Source organism: Vicugna pacos, chromosome 11 (assembly GCF_048564905.1).
Source record: "Vicugna pacos chromosome 11, VicPac4, whole genome shotgun sequence".
Classification (NCBI taxonomy): domain Eukaryota; kingdom Metazoa; phylum Chordata; class Mammalia; order Artiodactyla; family Camelidae; genus Vicugna; species Vicugna pacos.
In genome coordinates, this window is record NC_132997.1 from 72,212,943 (window position 1) to 72,234,169 (window position 21,227).

General features: G+C 33.7%; 1 protein-coding gene across 6 annotated transcripts in view; it reads left to right on the forward strand.

Moving 5' to 3' along the window:
• TBC1D12 (TBC1 domain family member 12) overlaps window positions 1-21,227 on the forward strand; it is a 94,584-nt gene that overhangs the window by 55,933 nt on the left and 17,424 nt on the right. For all 6 annotated transcript variants that reach the window (XM_072971647.1, XM_072971650.1, XM_072971648.1 and 3 more), the window contains 4 exons: window positions 11,232-11,347; window positions 16,380-16,462; window positions 17,667-17,784; window positions 19,085-19,191. In XM_072971647.1, the coding sequence (XP_072827748.1) occupies window positions 11,232-11,347; window positions 16,380-16,462; window positions 17,667-17,784; window positions 19,085-19,191 (424 nt within the window). The remainder of the gene's footprint in view (window positions 1-11,231; window positions 11,348-16,379; window positions 16,463-17,666; window positions 17,785-19,084; window positions 19,192-21,227) is intronic.

Sequence of the window (21,227 nt, forward strand, 5' to 3'; positions counted from 1 at the left end):
ATTTATTTTCTTTAACGTTAATTTTTTTTATTAATAGTCATTTTACAATTTTGTGTCAAATTCCAGGGTAGAGCACAATTTTTCAGTTACATATGAATATGCTTATATTCATTGTCACATTTTTTTTTCACTGTGAGCTACCACAAGATCTTGTGTATATTTCCCTGTGCTATGCAGTATAATCTTGTTTATCTATTCTACATTTTAAAATCACAGTCTGTCCCTTCCCATCCCGCTACCCCCTTGGCAACCACAAGTTTATATTCTATGTCTGTGAGTCTGTTTCTGTTTTGAATTTATGTTCTTTTTTTTTTTTTTTTTGATTCCACATATGAGCGATCTCATATGGTATTTTTCTTTCTCTTTCTGGCTTACTTCACTTAGAATGACATTCTCCAGGAACATCCATGTTGCTGCAAATGGCATTATGTTGTCAGTTTTTGTGGCTAAATAGTATTCCATTGTATAAATATACCACATTTTCTTTATCCAGTCATCTGTTGATGGACATTTAGGCTGTTTCCATGTCTCGGCTATTGTAAATAGTGCTGCTATGAACATTGGGGTGCAGGTGTCTTTCTGAAGTAGGGTTCCTTCTGAATATATGCCCAAGAGCAGGATTCCTGGGTCATATGGTAAGTCTATTCCTATTCCTAGTCTTTTGAGGAATTTCCATACTGTTTTCCACAGTGGCTTTCCTTGCTTCCCTCTCCCACTCTTAATGATTTAGATGTCTTCTTTTACAATTTTATGTTTATTCTACTTGTAATTCATGGTAGTTATCACCTTTCCAGTTATGAGTTTCTCATTTTTGTAGCATCCTGCTTCTTTTCTATTTAGAGTAGACCTGTCAGTATTTCTTTTAGCATGGGTTTAGTGTTGCTAAACTCTTTTAGTTTTTGCTTGTCTGTGAGAAATGTGTTGTTTTAATTTTCAGATATTTCAGAACTTTTCCAGGTATGTTTCTGTAAATAATTTCTAATTCAGTTCCATTATACTCATAATATACATTATGCAGTTTCATTCTTTTTCAGCCATCCTGCTGATATTGGGTTAGTGTTTTATAAATGTCAGTTAGGTCGTGTTAGGTGATAATGTTGTTCAAGTCTTGTATAATTTTGCTGATTTTCTGTTTGTTCTGTGAATTACTAAGAGAGGAGTAATAAAATGTCTACCATAATCTACTTGGCTGTTTCTCCTTTTGTTTTTTTCTTCTTCTTTTCTTCTGAATCTTTGTTTTTATGTCTTCTTGATGAATTGACTTCTTTACCATTAATGTAATGTCCCTTTTGCTCTAGTAATGGTTCTTACTATGAAGTTTTTCTCTGACTTTAATTTAGTCACTGCAGCTTGCTTTCAGTTAGTGTTTGTGTGATATTTATTCTTATATCCTTTTACTTTTTATCCATCTTCATATTTAATGTGGGTTTTTTTTGTATATAGCAAATATTTGGGTCTTTGTATGCAGTGTGATACCCTCTTTTTAAATGGCATGTCATTTAATGTAATTTATTGATATGACTTGGTTTTAATTTACCATCTTGCTGCTACTTTTCAAGTTGACCCATCTGGTATTTTTTTCTTTTTCTCATTTACTGCCTTCTTTTGGATTAAATGAGTATTTTTAGTATTCTACTTTATTTCCACTATTGGCTTATTAGATATACCTTTGTTTTAGTTTTCCGGTGATTACTCTTGGGGAAAAGTTTTCAAATGTTTTATTTACACCTCTCCTTTTGATTCTTAGGTATGAAAAATTCCAAAGAGTTTTTGTTTATGGGCTTGTTTATTAATTATTACTATACCCAGAATTAAAACTGAAATGTTAAAATATTGTTAATTCAATTAAAATAGCAATAATAAAAAAGCAGTAATAAAGTTATGTGTTAACATAAATAACATGTTTATTTTAACTCTATTGAAAAAACTATTAAAAAAAACAAACTGGTGGGAATTGTGATGTTGTTTTACATTTTTGCAAATCTCTTTAATGTCTGGCTTAAAAAAAAAAAAGAAGGTTGGATTACCTCTACTCCTGCATTCAATTTCTTGCTTATATGTTGTTTTAGTTTAAGTATGTGAAGAAAACCTGGCTTTACACTGATATGTAGCTAGTAAAAGGAAGAGCATTTTAATAACCTTTTCAGATAATTGAGGCCATTCTTCTTTGATACCATTCCAAAACTCATCAAGTGGTAGTTTCTTAAAGGTAAGTTATATTGTGGAATTTGAAGTCATATAACTCTGTTATATTAAAATTCATTAGTCTCCCTTGCACTTCGATTTTATTCTTCAACTCTGTTTGGGTATTCTTTATATTTTCCAACTCTTCGCTAAAAACTTTGCTCTGTGCATCTATACTCCTCTTGAGTTCTCTGAACATCTTCGCCATCATTACTTTAAACTCTTTCTCAGATAATTTGCCTATCTCCTTATCACTTATTTCTTCTTCTGGGATTTCATCTTGTGCCTTGGCCTGGGAGACGTTCCTCTGCCACCTCGTATTGCTTAACTTTCTATTTTTATTTTTAAGTAAGTTAGTTACGTTTCTCGACCTTGGAGAGGTGACCCTGTGTGGGAGATGTCCTATGCATCCCAGCAGTACACTCCTCTCGTCACCCAAGGGCTGGGGTCCAGCCAGTCCCAGTATAGAGTCTGGCCTGTCTGGATCCACAGGCTTTGGGATTGTTGTTTTCTTATTTCTGGTATCTGCCTCTGATGGATGAGGCTGATCTAGAGGCTTATGCAGGGTTCCTGGCAGGAGGAGCCAGTGCCTGCCCACTGCTGGGTGAAGCTTGGTCCTGGACTTCTCTTGGGTAGGGCCATATCTAGAGGCTTTTGTGGCTTAGGAATTCTGCTGATTACTGGGGGCTGTGTTCCCGCACTGTATGTTTGGCCTGAGGCTTCTGTGCAGGCTGTTGGATGGGGCTAGGTCTTGGTGCTGATGATCCAATCAAGATATCAGCCTCCTGGAAAGCTCATGTAGATTAACACTCCTGGAATGTCTGCCATCAGCTTTTATTTCCCGTGTTCCCTACGTCCCCAGGAGAACCTGCAAAACCAGCAGGCAGGCCTGGCCCAGGTTCCTATGAAATCACTACCTCTGTCCTTCGACCTGGTGCACGTGAGTTTCTGTGTACACTTCCCAAGCAAATGAAGTCTCCGTTTCCCCTAGTCCCAAGGGGCTCCCAGAGCCAAGCCCCACTGGCTTTCAAAGCCAGATATCCTGGGGTCTCCTTCTACTCCCAGTGCTGGGAAGCCTGACGTGGGGCACAGAACTCTCATTCATGCCTATGGGAGGGCCTCTGGGACTTAACTATTCTTTAGCTTGTGGGTTGCCCACCCAGGGGGTATGTGGCCCAATTATATCATGAGCACACCCCTCCTACCGTACTGCTGTGGTTCCCTCTTCATGTTTCCAGTTGCAGAAGATCCTTCTTGCTGGGTTCCAGTCTTTTTTCCAATGGTTGTTTAGCATTCAGTTGTGGTTTTGTTGTTTTTGCAATGAGAGGTGAGCTCATTTTCCTACCACTCTGCCATCTTGACTGAAATCCCCTCCCCTGCACTTTTGAATAGATGTTTTACCCATAAGTGATTTGTAATATCATGTATTGGAAAATACTGGTTCATCAAATTATGCAGATCACCCAAATGTTACATTTCATTATTTAGTATCAAAACATTACAGTAATATCACCATTGATCGCATCTGAAAATTTTAAGTATTAGAAACTATGAAACATATGTTGAAGCTTTGCAATTTTTGCAGAATTTTAATTTTCACTTGAATAATTAACTCTGATTATTGGCAACAGTTGCTTTCAGTTACCTTCCTTGAAATCATTGGATCAATTCATATTTTTTGTTTATTTTAATGAACTTTTTATTTTGGAATAATTTTAGATATACAGAAAGGTTGAAAAGAAAATATAGAGAGTTCCTGTATACTCCTCACTTAGTTTACCCTAATGTTAACTTTTTACATTACCTTGAACATTTGTCAAAACTAAGAAGCCAACATTTAAAACTCCAGATTTCATTTGGATTTCACCAGTTTTTCTGCTAATGTCCTTTTTCTGTTTCAGGATTTAGTCCAGGGTACCACACTGTATTTCATTATCATGTTTCTTGGTCTCTATGCCCCTTAATAGTTTCTTAATTTTTCCTTGGTTTTATGACTGTGACACTTTTGGGGAATACTGGTCAAATATTTTCCAAAATGTTTTTTAAAAGAAGAACTACTGTTTATTTTCTTCCCTCAGTATTTCTGACAGTGACTTGTCAGGTTTTTTTTTCCACTTTGACCAATTCTTCAACACCAGATGGATGTCCTACAAATTGATTTAATTCTGACGTTGTTATCCTGTACTTACCATCACATCCCACAAGTTAAGGCCTTAGTCCTACAAGACTGCCTCCCACTTCAGATGCCAGTCACAAATCCAGGCTTCTAGTACTTCTGACCAATAGCAGTATATTGGAGATGCCTGTGACACCCTTCTTGGGTTTGTTAATTTGCTAGAACCACTCACAGAGCTCACGAAAATAGATGGCTCACTAGATTGCCAGTTTATTATAAAAAGGGGACAACTCGTAAACAGCCAGATGAAAGAGATACACAGGGCAAGGTTTATGAGAAAGGACATGGAACTTCCACGCACACTCTGGGTACGTCACCCTCCTAGCACTATGGTGTGTTCACCAACCCAGAAGCACTCTGAACCCCTTCAGTTAGGATTTTTAATGGAGGCTTTACTATATTGGCACACTTGATTAAATCATTGGGGTTTTAGTGATTAGCTCAACCTCCAAAACTCCTCCAGAAGTCAGGGGGTAAAGCTGAAATTTCTAACCCTGTAATTATATGATTAGTACCTTTGGCAACTAGCCCCTATCCTGAGAATATCCAGGAACATTCAGCCACTAGTCATCTCATTAGCATACAAAAAGACACATTAGAGATTTCAAGGGTTTCAAAGCCTATGCGCCAGGAAATGGGCAGAGACCAAATATGTATTTCTTATTATGTTGCATCCTCAGTTTGGGTGTGTCTGATGATTTCCACAGGACTTGACTGAGTTTTGTTTTTTTGGGGAGGAATACCACAGAGATGAAATGCTCACTTTGTCTGAATTTGAGAAAATGTCTGCCAGATATATTCACGTCTGAATTACAACTATAGTTTGCAATCAGTTTTTCTTTTAAGTAAAAATAGTGTTCATGATAAAAGGGGTTTGACCAGTTCACCATTCATATAATTGCACATGTGCTTTTCCTCTAGACACCACTGTACTTTGGTGTGTAGCACAAGTTCCTTAGGTATACTTCTCCTTTAATCACATAGAATATTTAAGAGATGTTTACTCATAGATCAAGATTTAATGTAATTAATACATTTTACTGTTTTATCATGGACAATCTTAAGAGGAATTAGCTAGCACCCTCTCCCCCCTCCCCTTTTTTTAAAATTGTGAGTGCATGTCATGAAGAATACAGTGATTAGTAATACTGTTTGGTGCCATTGTCTTGATTTATGCTGGGGCATCAATAGTTTTATTCAAAATTGCTTTAGCAGAATCAATGCCATTGTTAACACATTGACAAACTGTTAGCACCATTAGGAATATAGTTTTGACTCTGCAGACCTCATGAAAGCTTCTCTGGGACACTGTTGAGAACTGCTGCAGTAGGACTTATGGTATTTATCTTTATCACAGTCTATTTTCAAATAATGTTATACCACTTTGAACACAATGTAATAACCTTACAACAGTATACTGCCATTCTCTCCCTTCTGATTTTGTGCTGTAAACCCCTCAGTATGCTGATATTATTTTTGCTTTAAGTAGTCAGATATACTTTAAAAAATGGCTTTCATGTGTTTATCTTTTATTTATGTCTTTTCTAAAATACCTTTTTGTATTTACTACTTGTGTTGCTTTTTATTTCTTTGTGTAGATTTATGTTTCCATAAGATATAGTCTTTCTGCCTAAAAATTTTCCTTTAAATCTCTTTCTTAAAAATATAAGTATAAAATTTTGATCTCTACAACCTAGTCTCTTACTATATTGTTTTTTAAGGTAATATTTTAAAGACCCTTTATGATAGTTTGCAATTGAATGGTTCTACCTCCTGGAATCCTTGCTTATTTTCTTCCTCTCCTACTCCAATTAAACAAAACAGCAGAAAAACCCACTGATCAAAAATAACCTTTCAGTCAGAGAAAGTCAAATATTGTATAATATGCTTATATGTGGAATCTAAAAAATAATATAAATGAATGATTTGCAAAACAGAAACAGACTCACAGATACAGAAAACAAACTTGTGGTTACCAAAGTGGGGAGAGGGAAGAGGGGAGGGGAAAACTGAGGGTATGGGATTAACAGATACAAATTACTGTATATAAAATAGATAAGCAATGAGGATATACCGTATAGCACGAGAATTATACCCATTATCTTGTAATAACCTAAAGTGGAGTGTAATCTGCAAAAATATTGAATCACTATGCAGTACATCTGAAACTAACACAATATTGTATATCAACTATACTTCAATAAAAATTATTAAAACCTTTCAAACTAGCATTGACTGGGAGAATCTCAGGATAATGTACCTTCTCCAAATAATGCTTTGCTGTTGAAATCAGTAGAGAGAAAGCACCCATACTATTAGAGATGTTGTTAAGCAAATGTGATCCCTCTTTTCTGTGAGATTATTTTGAGGAAAAACATCATTTTCATTTATGTGAATCCAGTATTTTTTTGCCTTGGAGTTAGAAGTCATTGTTTCTACTTTATGCTCATGGAGATAACAGCATCTTTTGATCAGGCTTAAAATTAATTGCCTGTTTGACTCAAATTTTCTTACAGTAGCTAGAATAAATTATCCTACAGTTATTTGCCAGCTTACCCCTAGCAGTGGTTTCATCTACTGTTCTAATTACCTCAGTGAAAGTAAACATATATCATAGGACAATATTTTGAGTGGAAAATGAAGAACAAATTAAAGAAACAGGCTTTATTACAACACCTCATAGAAATACATTCCCATGTTAAAAGAAAAACTGATTGCCTCTTGTCTTAACACTTGGTAAGTAGTTCCCAACCACTCATAAGTCAGGTAAAACTGACCTTTGTTGGCAGGAAATGAGGCAGATTGGTACAGTATTTTCAAACAGTGAATGTATTATAGCTAGTTATTTACTGATTTCCTTGGACTATGATATTTCCAGTTGCTTTTTACTGTTGTAAAGTTTTTTTTTTAATAACAAAATTATCATTATTTTGCTCATTGTTAAATTTCTATAGAATAAATATTTGGGTTTTTTATGACATGATACACAGATTTAAAGTGAAAATGACTTCAGAAATTCTACTCATGAGATACTATTTGTTTGTATTTTTAAATGAAGTCTTATGTATATCAACTGCTTATCAATAATTTGAGTGCTGTTCTCTCTCTCTACTGCATTCTGCTTGAGTTATTTAAGAGTCATCTGATTTTCCTCAGCTACAGGGATACACCTTGATTAACTTTAACTCACAGATAAAGCATATTTCTCAGGTCTTTTTTTTTTTTTTTTTGATGTGAAGTCTTTTTATCAAAGTATAGTCAGTTTACAGTGTGTCGATTTCTGATTTACAGCATAATGTTTCAGTCATATATATATGAACATATATTCCTCTTCGTATTCATTTTCATTATAGGTTACTCCAAGATATTGAATATGGCTCCCTGTGCTATACAGAAGAAACTTGTTGTCTGTCTTTCTCAGGTCTTTGTAATTGCCTGTGGAATGGGATGTTTACTGGGAACTTCCAGGAAGGATCTTTTCTTTCTCTTTTGTGAGAGTTATTAAAAGAGCAACCGGAGGATCTTTGAAAGTTACACTATAAGGATGTGACAACTGGCATTGCTGTGCAGTCCTTTCTCTGAGCAGCAACCAGCCTCCACATGAAGCAGGAGGGCTTAGCTGAGAGTGGTAGAGCAGTGGAGTCTGACTGACGCTATGAGCCTCTTAGAGTCCAAAGTTAGCTGAGCGTATGGAATATTCAGTCTTGTGGTCTAATCAGTTTGCCTAAATGTGTTTGATATCACTTTGTGATTAATTTTGAAAGTGCTGATACTTAGTATTTTACTATTTCTAATTCAATTGACTATTTCTAATACAATTTGCGATTTTAATCACATTAACATCTTTATTTGGCAAATATTTGAATCATTAAAGATATATAAATCTATCTTATATTCAGATATGGATGAGTTGTACCATGTTTTAAGCTTTTAAAAAAATTACAGTCTAGAAATTTTAAGCATTTTTAAGCTAAGGAGCTCTGATAGGAAACACTAGAATACAACTTTCTTTTTCTCATGTGAAAAATATTTGAGAGACAGTTCTGAATAAGGCTCATTCGTAAGGTGAATACATAAATAAATATTTATGTACTTCATTTTGTGTTGCCTTTTATATTAAATGTGTACTTATTCAGTTAATTTTTAACAGGAGACTTTTCATTTTTTTGTTCAGACTTACAGTGGCTCTCCATTTTGTTCATCATGAATTCCAAATATTTTTGCCAATGAAAGGCCCCTTAATTTAGCCTACACTTATTTCCCATCCTTGTTCATATTCGGTGAGATTAATGTATTTCCCTGATCCATGCCTTTGCTTGCTCCCCCTGGATTGTTCTTTCCAATCCTTTCTGTCTGTGTAATTAATACCTATTATTTTTGCCCCTGTTCTGATTCCAACCCTTCAATAAAATCTTTGTCAGTATCCACCATGAGTATAAATAATCTTACAAACAACTTTATTTTCTCTTGTAAGAAAAGTCAAACAGTACTTTATAAAGTTGGACAAATGCCCTTCATTTCTAGTCCAGCCCTCCAGAGGATAACTTCCTAATAGTTCAGATTCCTTGATATTTTTCTATTTATATTTGAGAGTATATGACTTATTTGGTTATCACTTCTTTTGACTACCTTATTGGAAAGCACAATTCTAGAGGCTTAATATTTATTTGATTTTTCTTTTGGTAAGAATATTTTAAGAATGGTGGCATGTACTTCATATTGCATCAGAAAACACATACTATCTGGTGGTCTTTCTTGGTACTGTTTAGATGGATCAGTGATTGAAGTATTGTTAGCCTGATCTCCCCATTTTTAAGTTCCCCATTATCCTCTCACTGAATGATTTCATCTACCTCATTATTTTAAATTGTCATAGATAGCTACTTGGCTGTCTGCTAATATAGTAAGATAATAGATTGTTAAAAGGCCAGGCTCTGGAGCTTACCCTGCCTGTGATTTATGACCTTTGGCAAATGATTGCACATCTTTGTGTCTCAGTTTCCTCTACTGTGAGTTAGGTACCTCACAAGATTGTCTCAAGGATTAAATATGTTAAATGTTTGAAACAGTGCGTAGGATGCTGTGTCAGTAAATGCTAGTTGTTATTATTAATATACTGATTTAGAAGTTTTATTTTGCTGTCTATGCACTGGCATTTGTTTGCATGGAAAATGCTTTACTGGATAATACTCAATGCATTCTGTCTGGCAGTGAGACCAGGTCACGCTGTGGGAAAACAAAGTGCCATTTAAGTGATTACAAACCTCATATGTATCTAGCATCTATGATTTTTTAATAAGAAAAACACTAGCCGAAAAGGGGATTTGTTACACTTGAGTTTATAATGAAGAAAAGAAACATTGATCATAATTACATGTATATCCTAGATATTAGGAAAGAAAATTTTAAGAGTGGAGAAGAGTGACCCCATGGCTTTTGACACTGTACAATTCTTTGGGGTGGGAGTTAGTAAAAAATTAGCATGCACAGTCCTAAATAATTTGAGAAAAAAAGTCTCTCAAAATCCAATGCAGTCGTGCAAAGGAACTCTCAGATTAACAGCGTAGATTTACTAGCTGGAAGGAGAGATGCAGAACTGAAGACAATTATAAAACAATAGTATAAACCTTTATAAGCAGTGGCAGGAACCATAAAGCAAGTTTGAAGTTTACAGAAAATGCTTAGGACAACATAAATTGTTTTTTAAAGTAATGTCAAATAATATTAAGCTTCAACAAGATTATCAAATTTTTAAGAGAGATGGAACCATCAGTTCATATTTTACCACTGTCAGATTCAGTAGGGAGAAAGAGTCTTTGGGTTAGAAAGGATAATAATTTTAGAAGAATTATAGGCTATGGTAGCAAAGCAGCTAGCAGGTGAAACACTTGACCACTTTAAGTGCATTTAATTTTCTTCATTTAAATTAATGCCTTCTCTAGCTGCCAATGGACTTGCAGATCTACTCATGAAATCACTGGGTAGTCTTTGTGAATGTCATGAAAAATATATTTGTTATCTGGAGATGATCAAACACTAGCTTGATTTTTTTTTTAAGAAAGGGAAAAGTGTGGGTTCTGAATATTACAAGCCAATAATCTTGTTACTGATCTTTTGCAGATTTCTAGAAATAAATTTCAGCAAAAGCTTGTGAACATTTATGAAAAAATTCTCAAATGTAGAAATTTAAATGTGTCCACCAAGAACATATCATGTCAAATTAACTTCATTTCTTTTAAAAGAGGATTATCAGTTCAGTTGAATGAGAAAAATACTGTAGTAACAATTTGTTATTTTTAGTGAAGTATTTGACAATCTTTGTCCATGTTTTTGGATAAGGCTTGTTGGTGAGTTGTTTAAATTTACAGTAAGTAGGTAGATTTACAGTAGTTAGTTTCAGAGTAAATTGAAATCCAAAGCCAGCAGTTGATTAGAGGTTCAGTGTCACCATTGAGAGAGACCTTTAAAGCATCCAGTGTGATTATCTATATCTTGTGTCAATATTTCCATCATTGATCTGCCTGAAAGTTTAGAATTAGACTTACCTTCTTGTAGATTATTCAGAGCTGCAGTTGGCATAGCTGATACTGTAGAAGGCAGTTCAGAACATCTTCTAAAACCTTACCTAATTAGTGCATTTCTGTCTTCCCCTCTCTTAACATACTTTCATACTTTGCATGTAATATAAATTCATAATTTAGATTGCTTCAGAGAGAAAAAGTGACTTTTTTTGACTACCTGACATTTTTACCAAATTAATGTATGAATTGTATATACTCCTTATAGCATATCATCTTTAATGATACAAATACAGGAAAACAAACTGAAAATTGGAAAAGTCTCTGCATAAATATATTTTTATCTACTTTAGGAATATGAAGCACGAACAGGGAGAGCCTGTAAACCACCACCTCAGTCTTCAAGACGGAAGAATTTTGAATTTGAGCCACTCTCTACTACTGCCCTGATTCTTGAGGATCGACCATCGTAAGTATTTTAGTGATCATCAGGCACACTGTTTATATTTTAAATTTAAATTTAATTTTGCTTACTGTTTCACTTGAAAGAGATCAGGGAATTAGATAAAGAAATAGATTTGTTATTTTTTTTTTTCAATTCCAGTGATGAATCCTAAAACTGCAGGGAAGAATTGTTATGCCTAAGCGTTATGCATATTTTTATTGAAATATAGTTGACATACAATATTATGTTAGTTTCAGGTGCACTGTGTAATAATTTGACATTTGCATTTGTTATGAAATGATCATGATAAGTTTAGTAACCATCTGTCCCCATACAAAGTTATTACAATGTTATTGACCATATTCCTTATAATGTTTACTACATCCTGTGACTTACTTATTATATAACTGGAGGTTTGTACCTTTTAATCCTCTTTATCTATTTTGCCCACCCTCTTCTGCCTTTTCTTAATATGATAGAGCAGTTATTTCTCCTTTCTTGACATTTAATATGTACTTAAGATGTATTTGTTCTGGCCTTTTATGCCATACAACAACTGACTGTCAACTAGTTGGTTTACTGTTATTAAGAATATATTTTAAAATATGTATATATATATTTAATACCCAGCAAAACATCTTAAATTCTTCCTTTTCTACTTCTGCCCTTCCCCATCTCAGTCTTCTGCAAGGCTGCTGTTCTTCAAAATATAGTCTCTGATTTGCTGCCAAACAAATCACACTTTTCCTAAAGCAAGACAACTTGATCCTTAACTCCTTTTCCCCTTCTTGGGCTCTCTGGATGTAATCTTTTTCTTCTTCTAGATTGTTCTTTACTTCCAGTATAAAAATTCCTGACTTTTTTTGGTCATTTTCCTGGTCTACAGCTTTTTCCACTCATGATCCTGGGGGGAATAATACAAGAATCTGGAGCCAAACAGACAGAGGTTGAATATTCTTTAGACATTGTGAGAGAAGAAAGGCTGAACACAAGTACATTATTTTTTAAAATTATTACAGTCCTTCATCCCAGAACTCTTGTAGAATTTGGTGAATGTATTCATATTTATTCTTTCATGAGAGAAAACTTCATGGTATGAGAGAAGCTTTTTAGAAATTTAGTTTTGAGAACATGTCAAAGTTTTATTTCAATCCTGCTGCCAAGGAGGAGTGAACCAGGCCAGTTGAAAGAGTGATTAGATACGAAAGGAATACCTGGCTAATGATCTGTAGACTCTTGACTGATTGACAGCTGAGTAGGAAGATAGCTAAGTTCCCAGAAAAGCTTTGTTAAACTTGTTAAAATTCATCCAAAATAGATAAAGCTTTTTACCAGGAATGGTAATTTCTTCCCAGAAGGAGTTTATAAAAATATTATGCCAAAAGTTCTGTTCTAGATAATGTTTGGAACAAGTTTTTCTTTATACCATTCTCTATTTTATAATCAAATTTGTCTTTTAAATTCCTGCCTTCCTGCCTTTGCTCTTGTTATTACCTTCACTTGTAAGGCAGTTATCCTATTTCTACTTCTTACTTACTTACTAACCCTTTAAAGATTAGACGTTTTCCTTTCTTCCAAGTCTTTGTTGACTTTTTCAACCTTCCATGAATTCTTTTATTTACCGAATGCTTTCAAGACTTTCCTCTATGTGATTTTCACTAATTTGATTATGATATGCTGTGGTAGGATTTTCCTCATGTTCCTTCTGTTTGGCACTCATTGAGCTTAATGTGTCTGTGCATTTATAGTTTTCTATCAATTTTGGGAAAATTTTAGCTTTTATTTCTTCAACAGTTTTATCGTCTGCTGTCCCCCCTTTCTTCTGAGATGTCCATTAAACATACATTGCTTGATATTTTCCATGTCCCACATTTCATTTATGCTTTTCTTTAGGGGGAAAGTAATTCTTTTCTCTCCCTATTTCATTTTGTATAGTTTTATGTTATTATAGCTTAAAGTTCACTTATTTTTTCCTCTGCAGTGTGTAATTTGCTGTCAATTCCATCTTTTATATTTATAATTTTAGAAATTTTCATCGGTATACATTTGATTTGGATCTTGAGTTTCTCTTATCATGCTCCTGCTTTTCTCTAACTTCTTGAGTGTATTTGTAACAGCAGTTTTATCATCCCTGAGTTATAATCCTATTGTCTGACATTTCTATGCCATTTCTGTTGATTAATTTTTCTTCTCATTATTGTTTGTATTTTCTTGCTTCTTTACACCCCTGGTAATTTTTACTGTATACCAGATATTGTGATTTTTACATGGTTGGAAGTTGGACTTTTTTGTATTACTTTAAATATTTTTTGGTTTGGTTTATAGTTAAGTTATTTTGAATTGGTTTGATCCTTTGGATCTAATAATCTTTGGAGTTCATCCAGGACAGCCTTTAGTTTAGGGCTGATTTATCATTACTACCAAGGCATTACCCTAAGGACTCCAGTTGATACCCTGTCTATTAGGAGGTCTTTCCACTCTGGCTGGTCAGTCCAGTGTGATCTTTGAGAATGTTTTGTCTGTTTTTTTCCTGGTGTTTCATTCCATGGCCACTATAGTTTAATCACATGTATGCACAAATCAGTATCCAGCCAAAGCCTCTGTAGCTCCCTCCTCTCTGGTACTCTGATTTGCAAATTCTAGCTGTCTTGGACTCCCCAACTTCAAATTCTGTTTCCTCAACTTAGCAAGACCTGGTGGGCTCTATTTTGGCACTCCTTCCCAGCACAGAGACCTGGAAACTCCAAGCTGTAAGGTCAGGCACTTGCACTGTTACTTTGTTTTCTTTCTCATAAGGACCGTGGTCTGTTGCTGCCTGTTTTCCAATTTCTAAAAACTGTTGTTTAATATTTATTTTTCTAATTAGGGCAAGAGGGAAAATCTGATCCCTTGTATTCCATTATGGTCTGAAGCAGAAATCTTACCCTTTATTCCTCCCTGCTGCAGCTTACCCAGGGAATCTGGCTAACTTGAGAAGAGAAGTAGAATGTATAATTTGAAAGTTTGTCACATACATTTCCCCACCTAGCCTGTTGAAAATAATTTAAAAAACTGATTCTAAAAACTAGACATTATTATGGTATGTTTGAATATGTGATAATATTCCAGTGTATTTTTTTGTATAGTCACATATCTAAGCCACTGCTTCTGTGAAGCCTTTGATTTTATAAACCAAAATATAGTGTGTGCAAATGAATAACTGATTATAAATTTTTTATTTAGAATGTTACCCTAAAACTCTAATGGAAAGCAGTTTGTTATAAAAATATACCTGCATTTACCATATGATCTAAGAATTCTGCTCTTAGGTATTTACCAAGAGAAATGAATGCAGATATCCACACAAAGACTTGAAATGAATATTTATCATAGCTTTTATTCATAGTAGTGCCTAACTGGAAAACAATCTAAATGTCCTCCACGTGACTAATTGGAACACTATTCACCAATTTAAAAGGACTATGTTATTAATACATAGAACAACATGGATGAATAGCAGAAATATGCTGAGCTGTGTAAACAGCTCATACAAATTAATACCAAAAAACCCAAAAAACTCGATTAAAAAGTGGGAAGAAGTACTGAGTAGACATTTTTACAAAGAGAAAATACAGATGATCAACAGGCATGTGAAAAGATGCTCAACATTGCTAGTCATCAGGGAAATACAAATCAAAATCACAGTGAGATATCATCTCACATCTGTCAGAATGGCTATCATCAAAAAGAATGCAAATAACAAATGTTGGTGATGATGTGGAGAGAAGGGAACCCTCGTACACTCTTGGTGGGAATGTAAATTGGTACATTCGCTATGGAAAACAGTATGGAGGTTTCTCAAAAAAATGAAAACGGAACCGCCACATGACCCAGCAATTCCACTCCTGCATGTATATCTGAAAAAAAACCAAAACACTAATTTGAAAGGATACATGCACCCTAATGTTCATAGCAGCATTGTTTACAATTGCCAAGATACAGAAGCAATCTGAGTGTCCATTGACAGATGATGACTGGATAAAGATGTAGTCTGTATCTATAATGGAGTACTACTCAGCCATAAAAAATAATAAAATTTTTCCACTTGTAGCAACATGGATGGACTTAGAGGGCATTATGCTAAGTGAAATAAGTCAAACAGAGAAAGACAAATACTGTATGGTTCACTTGTATGTGGAATCTAAAAAATACAACCAAGCAGCAAATAAACAAAAAAGCAGACTCACAGAGAACAACTTAGTGGGTACCAGTGGGAAGGGGAGATGGGCAATGTGGGGGTAAAGGATTAAGAGGTACAAACTATTAGGTATAAAAAAGCTACAAGGATATATCATATAGCACAGGGAATATAGCCAATATTTTATAGTAACTATAAATGAAGTATAACCTTTAAAATTTGTAAATCACTGTATTGTACACTTGTAATTTATATAATATTGTACAGCAGCTATACTTCAATTTAAAAAAAAAAAGACAAAAATATGCTCAGTAAAAGAAGCCAGGCACAAAAGAATCTATATGAAATTCCTTAAAGGCAACTAACTAATCTACAGTGATAGAAATCAGATATGTGATTGCTTAAATTAGGAGGTTGGTAAATATTAAGTGCAAAGGGATCCAAAAGAAAATTTGTGGAATGATGGGAACATTCTGTACCTTGATTGTTGTGTTATACATTTGTCAAAACTCATCAAACTATACTCTTAAAATATGTTTGTCCATTTTGTAGTATGAAATTATACCTCAAAAAAGTTGACTGAAAAAGAACTATAGTAAATGAGTTTAACAACCTAGAATTATTGGCTGAAATCTGACATGTTTAAATAATATATAAACAAATATGTATGACATAAATATGCACACATATTTTTATAACAAATATTAGCAACCTAGATTCTGATTCTTTTCTAAGATGCAGAGTTCTTTTCAACCTTTTACTTTTGTAATGTATGAAATGTGAAGGTTGTTAGAAATTCTTTGTGTCTGGCTATAAAAAGGAAGAAGTCAATAAGCTTAAAAGTTTTCTAAAAATTGACTTAAATTATCTTTTCTCCAGAAATCTTCCTGCCAAATCTGTGGAAGAAGCTTTACGTCACCGACAAGAATATGATGAGATGGTGGCTGAGGCTAAAAAACGAGGTATAAAATTGAACTCCAATTGGTATATTTAATTTATTGATGTCACTAGGCAATCAACCTCTTGGTTAATTTCAGCAGGGAGGCAGATAGTGAAATTGACCAAGTCTGTCTTTAAGATGATGCTGATTTTTTATTTTTCTAACTAAAATTGTTCTCAAAGAAAAATAAAATGTCATACTAGAATCACAGTTTTTCTGTAAGTACTTTTACAAAACTAGTAGGAGGAGAAAGGCAGCAGACTATCTATGAGGGACCTTGTAATTACAGTCATAAAACTTGGACTACCATTATCTTAATATATAAATGAAGGTATTATTTGTGAATTTATTCATGAAAATCACTTCTTTTACATTAGGCTTTTGATATTGTATAATTTAATAATTTTAACACTTTGCAGTAACTTTGTATATGGTTGTGAGAATATGATTTGGAATTAAAATTTGCTTTTATGACTTACAAAGTTTCTAGAGTCCCGATTATGTCATTTGGACAGGCATGTAAGTGTGCACTTTTATGTGTATAAATTCACACATTTATTCATTTATTCTCTCTTCAACCAAAAATATAAGGATTGCTTAACAATATTTATTTACTAAGCACTATTAATGATATATCTATCATTTCTCTATTTTTGAGGCATCTTGTGTTCCAAGATTGTAACTTCTTTTCAGAGGGTTGTTGTGTGTATGTGTGTGTGTTAGGGGGATTTTAAAGTTTCCATCTAATTAGCTAAATGAAACATCATACTAAAAAGAGTTCACTGTAGTAAGAGCTGTTGGCAAAATCTTTTCTTAATGACATGTGGGTTTATGTGAGATAATTCATAAACCCCTTGTATGAAAAAATGGTATTGGTTAGTTGCTAACAGTTGTTTATTTTTACATAGTTAATTCATGAAAAATTTCATTCATTGATTAAGTATAAATAGAATATGTGATATAGAAGTCTAGATAAATCATTTTTCTGAGCTTTTTTCCATTTACTTTTGTAGAATAGATGCTATTTTAAAATAATGTTAAGTTTATTTTCTTTCTCTTATTTCCCTTCCCTCCTTTTCTCTCTCCTTCCCTTTTGCCTTTCTATCCTTCCTTCCTATTATCAGAGTATTCTTTTTGAGAAAGCCTCTTTTGTAGACTTAGGTAGAAGAAAGGCATTTTAATCTAGCTCTTTTTGTTTTGAAATAATTTTTACTTGTTTAAAACAGAAATTAAAGAAGCACATAAAAGAAAAAAAATAATGAAAGAACGCTTTAAACAGGAAGAAAATATTGCAAGTGCAATGGTTATTTGGATCAATGAAATACTACCCAATTGGGAAGTAATGTAAGTAAGCAGACTTTTCCTGAATTACAGTCTGTCTCCAAAGATCTCATGTTTCCAATTCTATGTTTTTACGACTTCTAGCATGTATCTTATGTTTTGGTTAAGTTATACTGTGATTAACCAATGTCTGAAAATTTTCATGTTTATCTCTGTGCTTTGCTTTTGTAAATCTCTCAGTCTCTAATGCCTACTTCCTTTACTGATCACCCTCTATGCCTGTCAGAATTTTACCTATCATTTGAGTCCCATCTGAAATACTAGTTGATCTATGAAATCTTTAATTTCATCATCTACCGTATTTTCTTAATTCTAACATACCATCTATTGTAATATGTACTGTTGATGCAATAGCAGGCTTTTGGCTAAAAAATATTAAATGTGTACATTCTAAATCTAGTATATATTCATTAAATGTTAAATATTTAAGTGATTTTTAATATGCTTCTCTCATACTCAGGAGAATATGACACAAATGCTCTTCCCCTTCTTTAATATCCCATTATACTTTGAGAGTGATATCCTTCTTGCCTAACTGCCTTTTATTTTTTGATAATATTTTTATATATACCTTATTTTTTTCTCTAGACTGGAGGATAGGCGATGTCTTCTGCAATGCCTAGTGTAGGACATGGATTGGGAATTTGTTGACTATCTGCAGAGTGTGATAGATATTTTATTAAGCTCTTTATATAAGTAATCACATTTGATTCTTACAACCTTTGCTCCCATTTATCTTACAGGGAAGCTCAGGGTGAGAGAGGTTAAGTGATTTGCCCAAGGTTGTATAGTCAGTGAATGGCTAACCAGATTTGAACTCAGCTCTATCTGACTCTAAAGCCCACATTTCTTTCAGTAGACTATGCTGCCTCTCAAAGACTAGGGCTTTGCCCTCAGTAAATACTTTGTGATTTTGTTTTTGGTACTGAAATGACAACTTTCCTTTTATCCTGTTTTTTCATAATTGTCCCAAATGACAACTTTCCTTTTATCCTGTTTTTTCATAATTGTCCCCGTATTTCTGATTCTTTCGTTATATTCTTAGTGTAAGTGGCAGCTATAGAAGGCTGTTCCTTTTAAATTACTCTTGCCCCTCTTTGGGGTACTATATATTTTTAGGCTTTTTTTTTTTTTTTTTGCCTACAAGCATGAACCTAAGGAAAGGATGCATCACATACTTAACTCTCTCTGTTCTGAAAAAAATCATTCAGTCACTTGGCCATAGACTAGATAAACCATCGTGCAGCTAGTATTTTCGGTATTAAAAGTAACTTTCTCCTTTTTTCTCCCCCTTTAATTCTAGGCGTAGTACAAGAAGAGTTCGAGAATTGTGGTGGCAGGGATTGCCCCCTAGTGTTCGTGGGAAAGTTTGGAGTCTAGCTGTAGGAAATGAACTAAATATCACTCCTGGTTTGTATTCTGTATTCAGTTACTCCCACACATGCAAATAGCTATCTCCAGAATTACAAAACAGATTAGTGGATTGGGCATTTGAAAAGGCACTACCATATATGTTATTTTAAGAGCATGCTTCATTCCTCATCCCCCCTAAAATCTGGTATGATTTAATAAGTTACTATTTTTCATATTCTATAAATAAGATTTGTGGGTTTTCCCTTAGTTTACAACCATCAATAATAATCTTGACATCCAAATACCTTAACTGTAGGTAAATTCAACAACTTCTGGGAGTCTAGGTAGCAGTAGTTGAGTAAGTATATCCAAGGAAAAATTATGGTCTAATTGTGGAACGGTCTCCTCTTTATTCAAAAAAATGTAAATATTGGGGGAAGGCTAGAAATTTCCTTTTTTCCTACCTTTCTTCACAAACCAGTCCTTTTGGATTTAAAAAAAATTTTTTTAAGTTAACCAAAAACATAAAGAAGTAAGATGGTTCTCAAGGAGTAGTTGTTTTTATTAAGTTTCTTAAAACCTTGAAGGATGGAGGGGAGGGTATAGCTCAGTGGTAGAGCTGTGCTTAGCATGCATGAGGCCCTGGGTTCAATCCCCAGTGCCTCCATTAAAAATAAAAAAATAATAAATCTAATGACCTCCCCCCCAAAAAAAAACCTTGAAGGAGAGGAGTAAAATGTAGTATAGTTTTGATGACCTAAAAAAAATTAGATACCCAGGAAGAAAGAAAAATGCCACATGATATCACTTACATGTGGAATCTAAAAAAAAAAGACAAACTTATTTACAAAACAGAGACAGACTTACAGACAGAAAACAAACTTATGGTTACCAGGGAGGAAGGAAGTGGGAAGGGATAAACTGGGAGTTTGAGATTTGCAGATATTAACTACTATATATAAAATACGTAAACAACAAGTTCATACTGTATAGCACAGGGAACTATATTCAATATCTTATAGTAACTTATGGTTAAAAAGAATATGAAAATGAATATATGTACGTTCCTATATGACTGAAGTATTGTGCTATACACCAGAAATTCACACATTATAAACTGACTATACTTCAATAAAAAATATATTTTAAAAAATTAGATAAAATAGGGATAATATCAAATAGGGGAAAATGTAAAATAGTTAATAATAAAAGGTGCTAAGTGGTCTGAGTGATAAGGATAATGCTAGACAAAGGCACCACAGAAAGACTTAGGGACTCTAGTATAATAATATAAATATGTATTGTTACTTAAAATTTTTCATTTACATATTTATTGAAAAAGAGTCAAGCAATAGTAAAATACAAACTGTATGTTTCTTCCCCCTCTTCCACTGAAACTCCTGTTCTTGATCCTACTATAAGTGCAAGTTAACAATTTGGTATATGTTCTTCCAAATCTTTTTTCTATGCACATAAAAAAGGTGTATATCTACATATGGTAATTTTTAAGGCTTCTTTTTTTCTTCCTTTTATTTTATTTTTTTTCCCACAAGAGGCAGTTTGGATTTTAAGGTTATTCTGTGGCTTGCTTTTTCCACACTGTAATCTATTCTGAACATCCTTCCGTGTCAGTACATACAAATGTACCTTATATGTACTGTAGCTGCACTGTATTCCAGAGTTTGGCTGTACTGTAATTTATTTAACCATTTTCCTAGCAATAGTGAAATCAAAGACATATATGTTAAAACCACATCAAGATACTGTTTTTTAACTCCTCGAAAGTAATTAAAATGAATGAAAATTATCCACATAAAGCATGACTGAAAATAATTCAGAACTATTTATCAAAAACTTTGAAAACATAACCTGTGACCCATTCATTCCAGTTTTAACACTCTAAGTAAATAAATAATTAGGATTGGGTACAAAAACTTTTCCACAAGGATATTCATTGCAGCAACCAACATTATATATAGTTGGAATGAACTTATAACAAATACCTAATATTTACTTTTAGTCTTAAAAATGATACCAACTTTGAACAGCGTTATCATGTATGATTTATAAAATTGATTTTCACAAATATCCTG